This window comes from Cynara cardunculus (assembly GCF_001531365.2).
Source record: "Cynara cardunculus var. scolymus isolate 2C chromosome LG 11, CcrdV1, whole genome shotgun sequence".
Lineage (NCBI taxonomy): Eukaryota > Viridiplantae > Streptophyta > Magnoliopsida > Asterales > Asteraceae > Cynara > Cynara cardunculus.
This window is the reverse complement of record NC_037538.1, coordinates 7,483,940-7,497,297: the sequence shown is the minus strand read 5'-3', so window position 1 is coordinate 7,497,297 and position 13,358 is coordinate 7,483,940. Positions and strand designations below refer to the sequence as shown.

At 37.8% G+C, this 13,358-nt stretch overlaps 2 protein-coding genes across 2 annotated transcripts; one reads left to right on the top strand and one right to left on the bottom strand.

The window, feature by feature from the left end:
- The first annotated feature begins 1,810 nt into the window (after positions 1-1,810).
- Positions 1,811-9,051, top strand: LOC112520746 (RNA-binding protein Y14A-like). Its single transcript, XM_025129261.1, has 4 exons — positions 1,811-2,207; positions 6,710-6,846; positions 7,947-8,092; positions 8,763-9,051. Exons 1-4 carry the CDS (start codon positions 1,919-1,921, stop codon positions 8,806-8,808), a joined length of 618 nt encoding a protein of 205 aa, XP_024985029.1. The 5' UTR covers positions 1,811-1,918; the 3' UTR covers positions 8,809-9,051.
- A 388-nt stretch (positions 9,052-9,439) lies between these two features.
- LOC112520744 lies at positions 9,440-13,141 on the bottom strand. The gene is made up of 4 exons (XM_025129259.1): positions 11,159-13,141; positions 10,349-10,933; positions 9,877-9,942; positions 9,440-9,780 (listed from the first exon to the last, which is right to left on the bottom strand). Exons 1-4 carry the CDS (start codon positions 11,951-11,953, stop codon positions 9,673-9,675), a joined length of 1,554 nt encoding a protein of 517 aa, XP_024985027.1. The 5' UTR covers positions 11,954-13,141; the 3' UTR covers positions 9,440-9,672.
- Positions 13,142-13,358: the final 217 nt, after the last annotated feature.

Below are 13,358 nucleotides of genomic sequence, written 5' to 3'. Positions count from 1 at the left end.
TTACAATAAAATTAAATCAGTTGCTCAAATTACATATACGTAATACATATTTAACTAAAAATTTTATGGGTAGATAAATGATTTTTATACAAATTTGTGTTTGATAATTGCTAAAAGCATTTCCAACCGCTTATACACAATTTATCCAAAATGCAGAAGAAGAAAAATAAAAGATTTAAAAATATCAAAATTTAAATTAAAAAAATCACATGCAACTCCAAGAAATTGTATATTCCGAATATTTCAACATTATTGTTGAAATATTCGGTAATATAGCAAAACTCTTCTTTCATTTATTCCATTGATCGGTTATGTTGATGGGACTAACCTGTGTCCCCCACGAACCCAAATGGTGGGACCCAACGTGATCAATCCACAACACATTGGTTCATGCAAGAATACATACTTGTTGAGTCAAATATGCGACTTGAAGAAAATTTGAAATCCCTTTTTTAATATATTTTTTAAGAATATTTGGAATCTATACTGATATTTGTTTATTTTGTGACACATCTTGATGACTATGTATTGTGCAAGATTTTTAGAAAAGAGTACGATCGTCCAAATCAAATTGTGCTTACTAATCATCATAAATAATCTAATAATCTCACAACAAACATGCCATTGATCATTGGTTCTGCTATGCTTCATAATCAAAACCCAAATCCTGAAAAGTCTGTTATGCAATACACTAATACCACCCTTCAATGAACTTCAACCCATCAGCTACTCCGAATTATGTTAATCAGCAACCACAACCACTACTAGTGATACCAGCACCACCACCGGTCAATCAGTAACAACATCCATAAATCTGTTGAGTTACTATAATCATCTAGTATGGGGTTACAAACTTCATACAATCCAAGTAGTTACGGTTACCTATTCCCACCATTTGTTTCATCACCATACCATACACTTCCTCAGGCACAACCAAACTATAGACCCCTGCCATCCTCAATGAACTTCTACCGATCAGCTAGTCCGAGTTATGTTAATTAGCCACTATCGGCACCAACCCCAACACCTTTACCCCCACCCTAGCGAACTTATACCCATTGGTTAATCCGAGTTATGTTAATCAGTCACCACAACTACTATAGGTGGCACTAGCACTACCACACACCATCTCATAATCATCTAATACAGGTGGCACCATCATCACCGCCTCACAGTTACAGTTGCGGTTTATCTGAATTTGATAACACTTATGGTTGAATAGTTTGGTTTTGTTAATTCACTTAATTACTTGTTTGCTTGTCGTATATGGTGTATTTTGAGTAAAAAAAAAAGCTTTTTGATATATTATTTTCTTATGCATCATCTATATTAACCTTTACATTCATATACAAACATTTTAGGAAAAGTAAACTAGAAAGTGAAACACAAACCATCCATTTTAAAACCCCCATAAGTTGGGGAGTAGATATCATGGATTTATATTTTGTATCTATCATATACATGAAGAAGGGGTCTAGAGAGGTATAGGATGGGGTTAGGGTTAGCGAGTCGGTCAGTCAGCAGTCAGACCTTCTGAATCGTAAGTTATGCTTCGGATAAGGAGATATTACCTAACCCGTCTAACCCGATATAAGAGTTGGATGTCGGACCTCGGATTAGTTCGGGCATATGGATCGGGTATGTTTGGTTTTCCTCGGTCGGTTTTTTCGGATAGTTCGGGTCGGTTTTTTCGGAAAGTTCGGGTAGGATCGGGTTTTGCACGGCCCTACTATTTATAAGATACTAAAAATCTGATAATTCCCTCAATTTTTACCATTTTCTTTAACCAGAAGGCTATCATCATTCAACTGCTTGAGGATAAAACCCTCAAAACCCTCGTTGATGAACAAAAAAAGCTACGTTTTCAGTGTAAAATAGAGACTGCCAATTCGCATTCGAGTTTGTGGAATTTGACAGAATGGCGAATACTGCTGATGTTGATGCGCTAGACTTTGAGCCCGATGACGATGATCTCATGGATGAAGACGCCGCCGTCGACGTCGATGCTTCTTCTCCAAGCGCTGCTGCTCCTATCCCTAAACTTAAATCCGCTATCACTGCTGGATCTGCCGCCGCCCTCGCTTCTTCCGTTCCAAAGAAAATTAAAGGCCGTGGTTTTCGCGAAGAAACAGACGCCGGCCGTAGTAATCGTTTGTCTGGTCGTTTCGATTCCCTTGATTCCGATGGCGGCCCTGGTCCTGAACGATGTTAGTTATATATCTACTCTCTTTGTATAATATGCTAACTGGTTTAATCATTCCATTTGAAGTTTGTGATTTTGTGTAGCCTTTGTTTAGGTTTATTTGTGCTTAAATTTTCAATTCCAACTTGAAGTTGTAGGTTTTTAGCGGCCAGATTTGATACTTTTATTCCGACAATTAGGAAACGTCGTTCCTTCGCATGTAATATTTGGGTCTCATGGTGATGTATAAAATATCTCAAGTCTGGTGTTAGTTTTTTAATAATGATAGAGGATTAGGGGAAAGTGGTATATGGCACTCATGCTTTAAAGTTTAAGTACTGGTTGAATTGATTGGAAAAATCTGAGATATAACGGTTTTCTAGGATTTTTAAAGGATAGTGAAGAACCCTATGATAAATCTTTCCTACATACATGTAGTTAACCCTTTCTATAGACAAGGGATGAAGTCTTTGGCTCAACATGATGACCCTTCTTATCAACGCTTTGATCTTGATTTCACACAAGAGACCTAGAATATGTAAAAGCTGGTAGGAATTTTTTAAACAGAGGAGCCATGTGAAGTCCCACTGATTGATGCTTTTCACCAAGCCATGAAGTGCTTCCAGTAAGAAGGTAGAGGTAAATAAGGTACCTGTACCAATTAATATTGGAAGGATATCAAGAAAACTCATTAGTGTACTTGTTCTAATTGAAATTGAAACCAGATTACAAAAACAGAAGGAAAAGGTATGTGTTTCCAGTAGTCTATTGACTTATAAAAGAGAAATGGAGGAAAACCGAAATTAGTTCACTGTTCTCTATCTCTACCAAACAAACCTCGCCACACCTATCATGTAAATCCATATTTCTTTATACAACGTCTTCTTGTGCATAAAATATCACACTACAAAAGGATAGGATTGAAGATGGAGATGAATGTGAGACAACTAGTTGGAGATTAGAATCTCAACTTCCACTTGTGTTACTTCCCATGGCCTATAAGAGAGTGAAAGTATGTGAATGAGAGACAAAACATAACGGTGAAAGATTGATAAAGCATGTGGATAAAGAATATATAAAAACTTTCCATCATCGTCATAGCTTCTCTAGAGATGTAGTCTTCAGGTAGAATGATCTAGGCGCACCGAAACAAGAAGGGGAACATACGTGATCTGTTGTGGAGTAATGGAGGTGATTGCATGGGATGAAGAAGAAGTGGTGGCAGGTTGGGTTGCCATTGGATTCGAAAGCTCTGATACCAAGTAGAGAATAGAGTTTTTGTATTTCTTTGAAATTGCAATTTATAAGCAACAACAGTACATATATTCATACAGAGTTTGAAAATCAAAAATCCTGAATACGTGGAGAGTTAGCTCAACATTTAGTTGGAGATTGAGTGCACATGGTTGTTGGATAATTCCTGAAGACTTGGTCTAACAGAATCATCCAAAAGCAACAATGAAGCACACTAGTACTTTTTCACGAATCGAAAATACAATGGTGGGAAACCTGACAGCAGAGCTGGACAAGGTTATTGGAAAAGTCTATGAATGGATAAACAAATCACCGACGATGATGGAGTTAAAATTGGTGTCAAAAGGTTACGTGTTTATCTTCAAGGGAATTCACAAATGGTGCTAGGACGAACTGGTTCATGCAGGAATACATTGTTGCTGGTGATAGTCAAAGACGTGACTCGAAGAAAGTTTGAAATCCCTTTTTTGGTTTATTCTTTAAGAATCTTTGGAATCCATATTAATATTTGTTTATTTTGTGGCACAACTTGATGACTATGTATTGTGCAAGATTTTTAGAAAAGAGAACGGTCGTTCAAATCAAGTTGTACTTACTGATCATCATAAATAATCTAATAATCCTACAACTACTGTGTAGTCGATCCATGGGTTTGCTATGCTTCCTAATCAAGAACCAAATCCTGAACAGTCTGTTATGCAATACCATCTTCTATGAATTTCAACCCATCAGCTACTCTGAGTGATGTTAATCAACCACAACCATTGCAGGCACGAGCACGACCACCAGACAATGGGTAACCATAACTACTTGGATTGTATGGAGTTTGTAATCCCATACTCGGATAATTATAGTAACTCAATGGATTTATGTGATATGGTTCTTGATTGTCCGGTGGTGGTGGTGGTGGTGTTGGTGCCACTTATAGTGGTTGTGGTTGCTGATTAACATAACTCAGAGTAGCTGATGGGTTGAAGTTCATCAAAGGGTGGTATTGCATAATAGACTGTTTGGGCTTTGGTTCTTGATTAGGAATCATAGCAGAACCATGGATCAAATGGACACTGGTTGTGGGATTATTAGATTATTTATGATGATCAGTAAGCACAACTTGATTTGAACGGCCATTCTCTTTTCTAAAAATCTTGCACAATACATAGTCATCAAGCTGTGTCACGAGTGTCACAAAATAAACAAATATTAATATGTATTCCAAAGATTCTTAAGAAAGGGATTTCAAGCCTTCTTCCAGTTACGTGTTTCACTATCATCAACAAGTATGTATTCTTGCATGAACCGGTTCGTCCTAATACTACTTCGTGAATTCCCTTTAAGATAAAGACATAACTATTTGACACCGATTTTAACCCCATCATCATTGGTGATATGTTTATCCACTTCTATGCTTTTCCAATAACCCTGTCCGGATTTTCTGTCAAATTTCTCACTATTGTATTTTCGTGTGCTTCATTTGTTGCCTTTGGATGGTTTTGTTAGACCAAGTCTTCAGGAATTATCCAACAACCATGTGCAATCAATCTCCAACTAAATCTTTTGATTTTCAAACTCTGAATAAATATATGTATTGTTGTTGCTTGTAAATTGTAATTCAATAAAATACAAAAACTCTATTTTCTACTTGGTATAAGAGCTCTCAAATCCAATGGCAACCCAACCTGCTACCACTTCTTCTTCATCCCAGGCGACCTTCACAACAGATCACGTCTGTTCACCATCATATTTCTTGTAGTTTGATTTCTATCCGGTCTTCAATAATAAAGAAAATTTTGGTCAACAAGGTGTATGTGAAGTTGCACTACGAATGTTAAATTTTAGGGGGTCTATGGTAGTGTTTGGAAGTGCTTTTTTTTGGGGCAGTGGTCGATGTAACTCATGTTTTTCTTTTTCTTGTCTGTTGGTTGATGGAAAGGTTACTACTATGAAGTGCATTATAGATGGTGAGAAGGAAATAAACTAGGCTTGGCCTAAGAAGTTCCCATTTTTTTTTAATTGGACATCTAGCCACACAGAGTTGTGGTATACGGGCGCCTAAAGTATATATACTACAATGATTGTGTAACGATTTGTAACCTCACTAGTCTAAAAGGCCCTGACAAGGTCATGGTTGAATTTATGGGCTATAATATTAATATGAACTTTTTCTTGGCCATTACTTTGTTGTGGGTCCAAGTATAGGTAGTCCACATCTTCACAAGAGTGTCCATTTTACTGCAGAAACATGTGCAAGGAGGGAAAGGTACTGCCAATTATCAACATGGCATTTCTCAAGTGGAAATTGAGATCACTAAAGCGTTATCATTTGCATTTTGCAACACTCTTGTTTTTCATATATACTTTGTTTGAGTTGTTCCATAAGGCAGGTGGACTGTATAGACCATTTTCCAAAAGTTGCAGTGACGATACACAATGTGACAAGGCTATAAAATGAAAATGATGTAAATGGGTATAGCCTAATACAAAATGTAACCAGACTACAAAATGAAAATGATGTAAATGGATAGATTCATAGACCCTACGTTTGTTTCTATATTGTAGTCTTTGACCTTTGGAGACCTTAGATTGGGATAACACTATTGGAAAACAAATGGTATGCATCTCTGGCATTGGTTTTGGTGACAAGAAGAAAAATAAAATAAAATGAATGTATATAGTTAAATGGATATCTGGTAATACATTGATTACTCATTTATTCATTTTCCAAAAAGTGGGATTTTATTTATTTTGGAACTTTACACCACCTTCCACATATAGTATTTGTTATGGAGTTGTAATGTAGTTACATTTTTTTTCCGACAAAGAGTAGAACCAAAATAAAATTGAAGGCAAAAAGAAGTCTATTTGATCTCAAGGGTCCATGTATACCTCTTTATATAATAATGGAGGTTGAATATCGTTATTATTACATGATTCTTATTATATGCCAGATATGCTTGAAAACTACATAAGCTTTCAGATAAATAAGTACAAGACTTTCCATGATGTGGTATTAGAAAGATAAAACTGTTTTAATTGATAATTTATGAAAATTAATTTCAAAGTGTACCTTGTGCATATCTCTTTGGTACTTACAAACATGTCTTCTAATCAATATCAAATTTGGTGCACACTGTCAAGTAGTTTCTTGACGAGCTCTTAAAATAGTTATGTATTCTAGATGGCATCTTATAAACACTTTTTGAGCCTGTATTTATGTACTTGTAAAGTCAAAGAGTAGTAGCTATACTGAACCCAAAACAATGTGGAACTTTGTAGCAATTGAGGGGTGGATTATTCTAGTTACTGGAGTGCATGAAGAAGCACAAGAAGATGACCTACAAAATGCGTTTGGAGAATTCGGGGAGATCAAGAACTTGCATTTAAATCTTGATCGTCGAACTGGATTTGTGAAGGTGAAAATAAGTTTATCTTTCCTTTATTACATATTGTTGGAGGTCTGGAAATCAGGTTGTGATGCCATTTACTTAGGTAATATGTTATCATGCAGTTGGATTCATTCTTTATCAGGCACTTTTGTAACTTTGTAAAACAGGTTGAGATGTCATTGCACTTCTGTAATGTGTTATATGCAGAAGGATCAGTTGTTATCTTGAAGTGCTAAGCACTTTTCTACACTTTTACTGATAGATGTCCAACATGAACATAACTTGCTAAGCTAATGTCTGGACCTTCGAAGCATACATGATTGCTTGTTTATTGCACATTGAGAGGTGTTGAAGAGATTTATACAATTTCAGAAAATATGCCTGGATAGCTAGGATTCAAACTTTCACCCAACTGATGACCTAGATTATACATGCAAAGGATTGTCGGGAAAATTTATCGATTACATGAAAGCTTGGACCAATTAGTGAAGCCTCAAAATCCAGATAGAAAACAGAGAAGTTTGAAAAAGTATAGTTTATAAAAAAATTCTACATTCTTATTCAGGTGCTGTGTAAGCGAGATACTGAATATCTCTAAGATGCTCTACCATCGAAGATCTTACTAATATTTTAAAACTTCACACTTCCTGGTAGTTAAAGAAGTTTTCCCTTTTTTTGCTTTGTCTATACTTATTGGGTGTCACTTGGGTTCTTAAATGAAACATTAATCTTGTTTAAAATGTAATTGGGGTAGTGCTTATTGTATTTTCAATTCTAGATGTATGTAATGTGGAAAGGTAAGCTTATCATTTTTGTTGCTTCGGCTTGCTGATTGCTATCCAGATTGGACCCTTGGAAAATTTTAACTTGCTGTCTGGATTGGACACTTGAATTGATTAATTGTAATGCTAACGCAAGTGGACTTTCTCTGTTTTACTATTATGGTCTGTTATTGCCTACTAATGTTATTTGCACGGGTACTTTCATATTATTATGATTTGAACCCTTTGCATGATTGGTTGCTTTTGTTCAAGGTAATTGGTGTTCCCCATGTCTCATGATTAAGATGGATGTATCCGTTTTATGTTATGCTAGATGTATGGCATAATTTAATGTGTTTTTTCCAGGGTTATGCACTCATCGAATATGAAAATTTTGAGGAAGCAGAGAAAGCTATAACTTCAATGGATGGAGGTGAACTTCTCACTCAAGCCGTCAACGTTGATTGGGCATTCAGCAGAGGTCCTTTTAAAAGGAAAAATAACAGGAGGAGGTATGCCTCTCATACTCGTCGCATACTGAATCATCAAGTTCATGTTTTTAACATTATATGTATGCTAAAGTGTGAGTTTGTTAGAAGGATGCAAATGTGTTAATAGAAGATATCTAAGAGTATTCTTTTCTTTTATTTTTAAGCGTGTTTTTGTTGGCGGAGTTATTAGAAGACAGCCTTTGTTCAGAAACTGTTTCCTAAAAGATACTGGGGTGTTTTAAGAGAAAAGGGCTCTTTGTTTTAGCATATCATGGGATACATCTTCATGTGACTGCATGTGATTCACTTTCATCCTTGAATTATTACTGTTACTAATATTGTAGTATGGAAATGACAAATTTTGGTGTCTAGAACCATATGCCATGGCTCATTTTCTGGTTGGCGTGATGCCGGCACCACACATTCAATGACTGCTATAACATATACTGACATTTACAGAAATCACAAACTTGCACATGTGTGTATGTATTTCAACATTTTCTTTACACCCAGTTTCTTTGTTCTCTCTTTTACCTGCAACTGGGCTAGTATGCCCTTTATAGAAAACACAAACGTAAAGGGATAGATTATTTGGAGTATTTGAATATCCAGCTTCTTTTCTAGCGATTTGAATGTCTTGTTAATGTGTTGTTTATGATGAACTTGATTTCCTTATTACATTTGTGCCTAGATCACCACGTGGGCATCGCTCAAGAAGTCCTCAGAGGAGATTTTGATTTGGTATGCTTCTGAAGCAACAGGGTGCGGATTCGTTATGATTAACTTGATCGATGCTTGTAATGTGTACTAGTAACTGCTTATGCAGCATGACTTTTTTTTCCTTCACATTTTCTTTGTTTCCTTGCTTTTTATCCTTGAAATCTACTTCTCAAGGATGGCTCTTCTTGTAGAAGTTGGTAGTTCTGTAATTGAAGCCCTTTGGATCATGCTCTAACTACTAAGACATGCTATTGTTTTCAGCTTTGCAGCCTGTCATCTATAATTTTGCTTTATTTCTTTTGGCAAGACAAGATCATGGGAGGCTGGATGTATTTGGTCCGTCTTTTTCTAAATCTGCCAAAGGGAAAAGCGTTTGACCTTGTATGTATGTAAGATCAAAGGGATAACCTTCAAACCGTTGTTTTTAAAACATTTTCTGCACATATGCTGCATTAGATACTCGGCAGCATTAAGCTTTCTTAAGGTTTGTTGGAGGTTTGAACAGTTTTACGTGACTAAATTGCTGGAAGTTCTTACTTGACTTGATAGTTGAATTCGTACCACAGATCTTATATGTATATACGTATGTTTGTATATATGTATGTATGTATACACACACGCATAACTGTGGATCGTTTTTCTATGATAGAACTTAGAAACTTACTTTTTTCACATGATGTATGGCTACTGCATTTTTACAGGATGTATGGCTACTGCATTTTTACAGGATGTATGGCTAATGCATTTTACAGGATGTATGGCTAATGCTCATGCTAAGCTTATTGTTTTCTGTTGTAAGCCTGCTTTGTGTCCTTAAACTGTTATATGCTTTAAATGTACAATGGTTAGACTTTCTAATCATGTATTCGTGTCAACTCTCTTCATGATGCTACAGCCGTCCAGTAGATCAGATTACAACGGCTTGTCGGAGTTCCTATCGTGCGCAACCACACCCATCGTAGATCCTCAGTTCTTTGCATTTCTGCCAACTGAAGCAAAAGAAAACCAAGCATCATTTACAAAATGTTCGACATTACCAGGTATGGTTGAATCGAGCATGTGTATGTTAAGAGTTACGATTTTACCCTGCCATCTCTTAGCTCAAATATCACCGCAGTTTCCGTAAATGGAATTGGTCGTGTAGGTGCCACCTGGGTACATCCCAAACAATATTAACCTTTTAGGATCAATGCTAGAAAATAAGTTTGGGTCTTCAACAAAACAGCCGCTCTCCAAATCACAAAAAAAAAAAAAAAAACCTAAATTGGAGGATTTGATTACACCAAAAATTGATCCATCTCTAACCATGCGACGTATATGCCGTTTGAACAAGAACATGACATATATGTCGTTTACCATCTCTGGCAAAATGCCATTCTTATTGTCTGCCGGTTGGAGTTTCCAGACCGGCAAAGTGCTGTTTTTATCGTAGGTTGGAGATGCCCCCAGATGCCACCTCTGGGTGGATATTGGGTTCGTTTGATGTAGTTTGGATGGGTGCTAGAAACTAGAAAGTACAAGCAATAGTGCACATCTTTTAGATAGATCGATGCAAACCTTTGGATCACAATTGTCGGCTTCTTTTTTGTGCTCCAGATGAGTCTTGTCTCGAAGTTCATGGTCGATACAGACTTTATCCTCCTGGCAGTTTTCGCCAACGATGTTACCCATATATGGAAACCCACAGTCACTCCATTTCCAAGTTACTTGATCCAAGTACCTTAAGTAGACATTTCCATTCGAACCGATTAAGAACAATTGGTTCCTTCCGACACATGGTCCAGTCGAGCCAACCAACGTGACCCCAAGGGATGGTGTTCCATGTTCCACCCAATTCCAACCATCCATAGGATTCCAATGATACTCGATGAGCCTACCGTCTTCTGATATCATGAAGAGAGATCCCGTCAGTGATCGCGACGAAGGCCTCATAGCAGTTCCTGGATGTTTCGATAGCACCATGTGTTGTGACTGGTAGTGTCGGTGCCATAGCCCCGTTACCTTGTTGTATTGGTACAACTGACCGTCTCTTCCAACGACAAACACGAGGTTTTCTCTAAACAGTTCTTGGTCTACTATACTCGCTATCTTTGAATCTGAAGGGTTTCGACAATCTTTCCACTTGAACTTCCTTAACGCAACCTGAAAACATAGTCGATTCATTAGCATCGAGGTTTTCTAGTCAGATTTGGATGAGTTTCACATTTAAAGCTCGCGTGTTGCCAACTTACTGTTAATTGTAACCAAAGGGTCATTGGCCGTGCGGTACCCGAGTTACCGAGATCCCAACCTTCCAAGAGGTGAAGGGTTCAAACCTCAATATTTGTTGTATATGAATATTATATATATACTTCAAAAAGAACTTACCGTTAATTGTAGCAACCCACCAGTTTTACCAACGAAGAAGAGCGAGTCTTCGGGTGTAACTTTGGGATATTCTCCGGGAGGTAGATCCCACGGCCTACCTCCAATAACTTGTCTTCCTTTCTTTGCACCCATGCGATTTATCCACGCAAGTTCATTACCGGCTCTTTCTTGAATAATCAGATCGTTATTTTCGTCTACCAGAAACAAGCTGCTATTGTAGCTTCCAAGTGCGCCTTTCATTGGCATCTGATGCTCATGCTGAACCCAAAGCCACACGTTTTCAACATTCAGAAACTCGTAAATTAGCCCGCTTTCAGTTACAAGGAAGAACGAGCTACCCTCGTGCATCAGACGGAGACGGAAGTTTGTATTAATATCACTTTCTGGGTCTGTGTACGTCTCTTCTTGGGATCTACTTCTCGAAGAAGCAGGGGAGACAAGATAATAATGCTCATGAGCTTTATTTCCCGCTCGCCTTCTCGATGCCGGCCTGGTGGTTCCTTCGTCATTGAGTTCATCTTTTACGCCTACGAAACAGTTCAATGGACCACGATCCTCGGTGCAGTATTCGGCATTCCACCCTTCACTCTCGGGGGATTCTATTATTGACCATGTGTACTTTGTAGCCATTCGTCTCCGTGTGTTTACAGGTGGGGTTGGACCAACCCCGTCACCACCGGTTTTCGATTGGTGCAGTTCTCCGAGCCGACCGTCGTCCAAATGAAACAGGAGCCGACCCACTTGAAGTTGCAGCCCTGCAATGCCTTTGGCAACTTTGGTATGTGGAGGGTGCATATGATTCACCCAAAGTTCTTCAACATGCTTCACTGGAGCATTGCCTGTCTTTACATGAGCAGTGAGGATATATAATTTTACCACGAAATCGGGTACTTTTCGGAAGGTGGAAATGGTCGAAAGCCCCAAAGATGCATTTCTCCAATATTTAGTTTCAAATGGACGCTACACAAAATGGGTATTTTAGGACGTCCAACCGTTTTTGGACATCCTAATAGAGTACTTAACGGAACTTTTATGTTTTAGGACCAACGTTCATGTGTTCTACACAATGGCGGAAGTGTCTTATAAATAAGATGATCTATATATCTCGTGTTCTATTAGATTTCCCAAATTCATCAATCGATCTTGTTAGATGGTTTAACTTCGTCTTAACAACTTATTGTAACGCCATTGTGTAAAAACAATATTGTTGATCGTATAAAACACAAGTCACATTTAAGATGTAGGCATACCTTCTTGTTTTGAGATGTTATATTCGAAGACAGAACCAGAAGCCGTTGTTAGAAACAAAGAGAACGGATGTGTGTATGTTTCGTCCAGCGTCACAAGCGTCATGGACGTGAGGTGTTGATCTCTCGGGCTCCCGTGAATTACCCATTTCCATTTTCTTTGGTGTAGCCTTCTCTCGACCAGGTTCCCACCCTGTAACAGTTGGTAGATTTCGATTAGAAAACTTCGAAGATTTCAACAACAAAAAATGTTTCTTGATCGAGTACTTTGGTCAAGAGAAGCAGCGAGTCGGAATGAGATCTGGTTCTTCGGTGTACGGTGCAGCCTATCAATGGTGTCAAAGCAGTGTCTTGTGTTATTTCTTTGCTCCATATGTGCTTCTTCCACATCGGCTTTGAAGTCCTGTCGAATTCATACAGATCCCCACTCGAACTGCATTTCATAATCCAAGTTTCAAGTCAACACATGAAAACAATCATCATCGGTTCGAGGGACATCAACACATGAACCCATAATATCTCAGCTGGAGGTGGAGTCTGTTGACGGAACGTAACCGATCTGACATCTACCTCAAATAGCATAGTAGTTGTTTATGTGAATACATAGATAAAGAGAGGTGACCACCTTATTGTGAATATGACTTGTGGCCTAATTGAACCAACATCAACTATGGCTGCAACATCTGCACCAGGAGGCTTCCCATGGTTTATCCATCTGTTTACATCATGTAAAGACATTAATACCCTTTTTCCATAACAAGAGTTCTGAAAGGGAAAAAAGAGAACCTTGGAGGGTCAGCCTCACTGAGCTCTAATAGCAGCCCATTCTTTGTGCAGAAATATATCCTCCTGTATTCATTATGCACAAGATCAAACAAAAAACATTTCTCTTTTAAGCATTATATATATATATATATAATATATATATATATACACGGAATATGAACTCATCC

Excerpts from the sequence above, each read along its gene's own strand:
- LOC112520744 (XM_025129259.1), bottom strand. The coding sequence starts at position 11,953 with ATGCACCCTCCACATACCAAAGTTGCCAAAGGCATTGCAGGGCTGCAA. Across the intron at positions 10,934-11,158 it reads GTGGGTTGCTACAATTAACG|GTTGCGTTAAGGAAGTTCAA; the intron begins GTAAGTTCTTTT and ends CTATGTTTTCAG. Across the intron at positions 9,781-9,876 it reads TTGAGCTAAGAGATGGCAGG|TTGGCAGAAATGCAAAGAAC; the intron begins GTAAAATCGTAA and ends CTTTTGCTTCAG.
- LOC112520746 (XM_025129261.1), top strand. The coding sequence starts at position 1,919 with ATGGCGAATACTGCTGATGTTGATGCGCTAGACTTTGAGCCCGATGAC. Across the intron at positions 2,208-6,709 it reads CGGCCCTGGTCCTGAACGAT|CAATTGAGGGGTGGATTATT; the intron begins GTTAGTTATATA and ends GGAACTTTGTAG. Across the intron at positions 6,847-7,946 it reads GTCGAACTGGATTTGTGAAG|GGTTATGCACTCATCGAATA; the intron begins GTGAAAATAAGT and ends TGTTTTTTCCAG.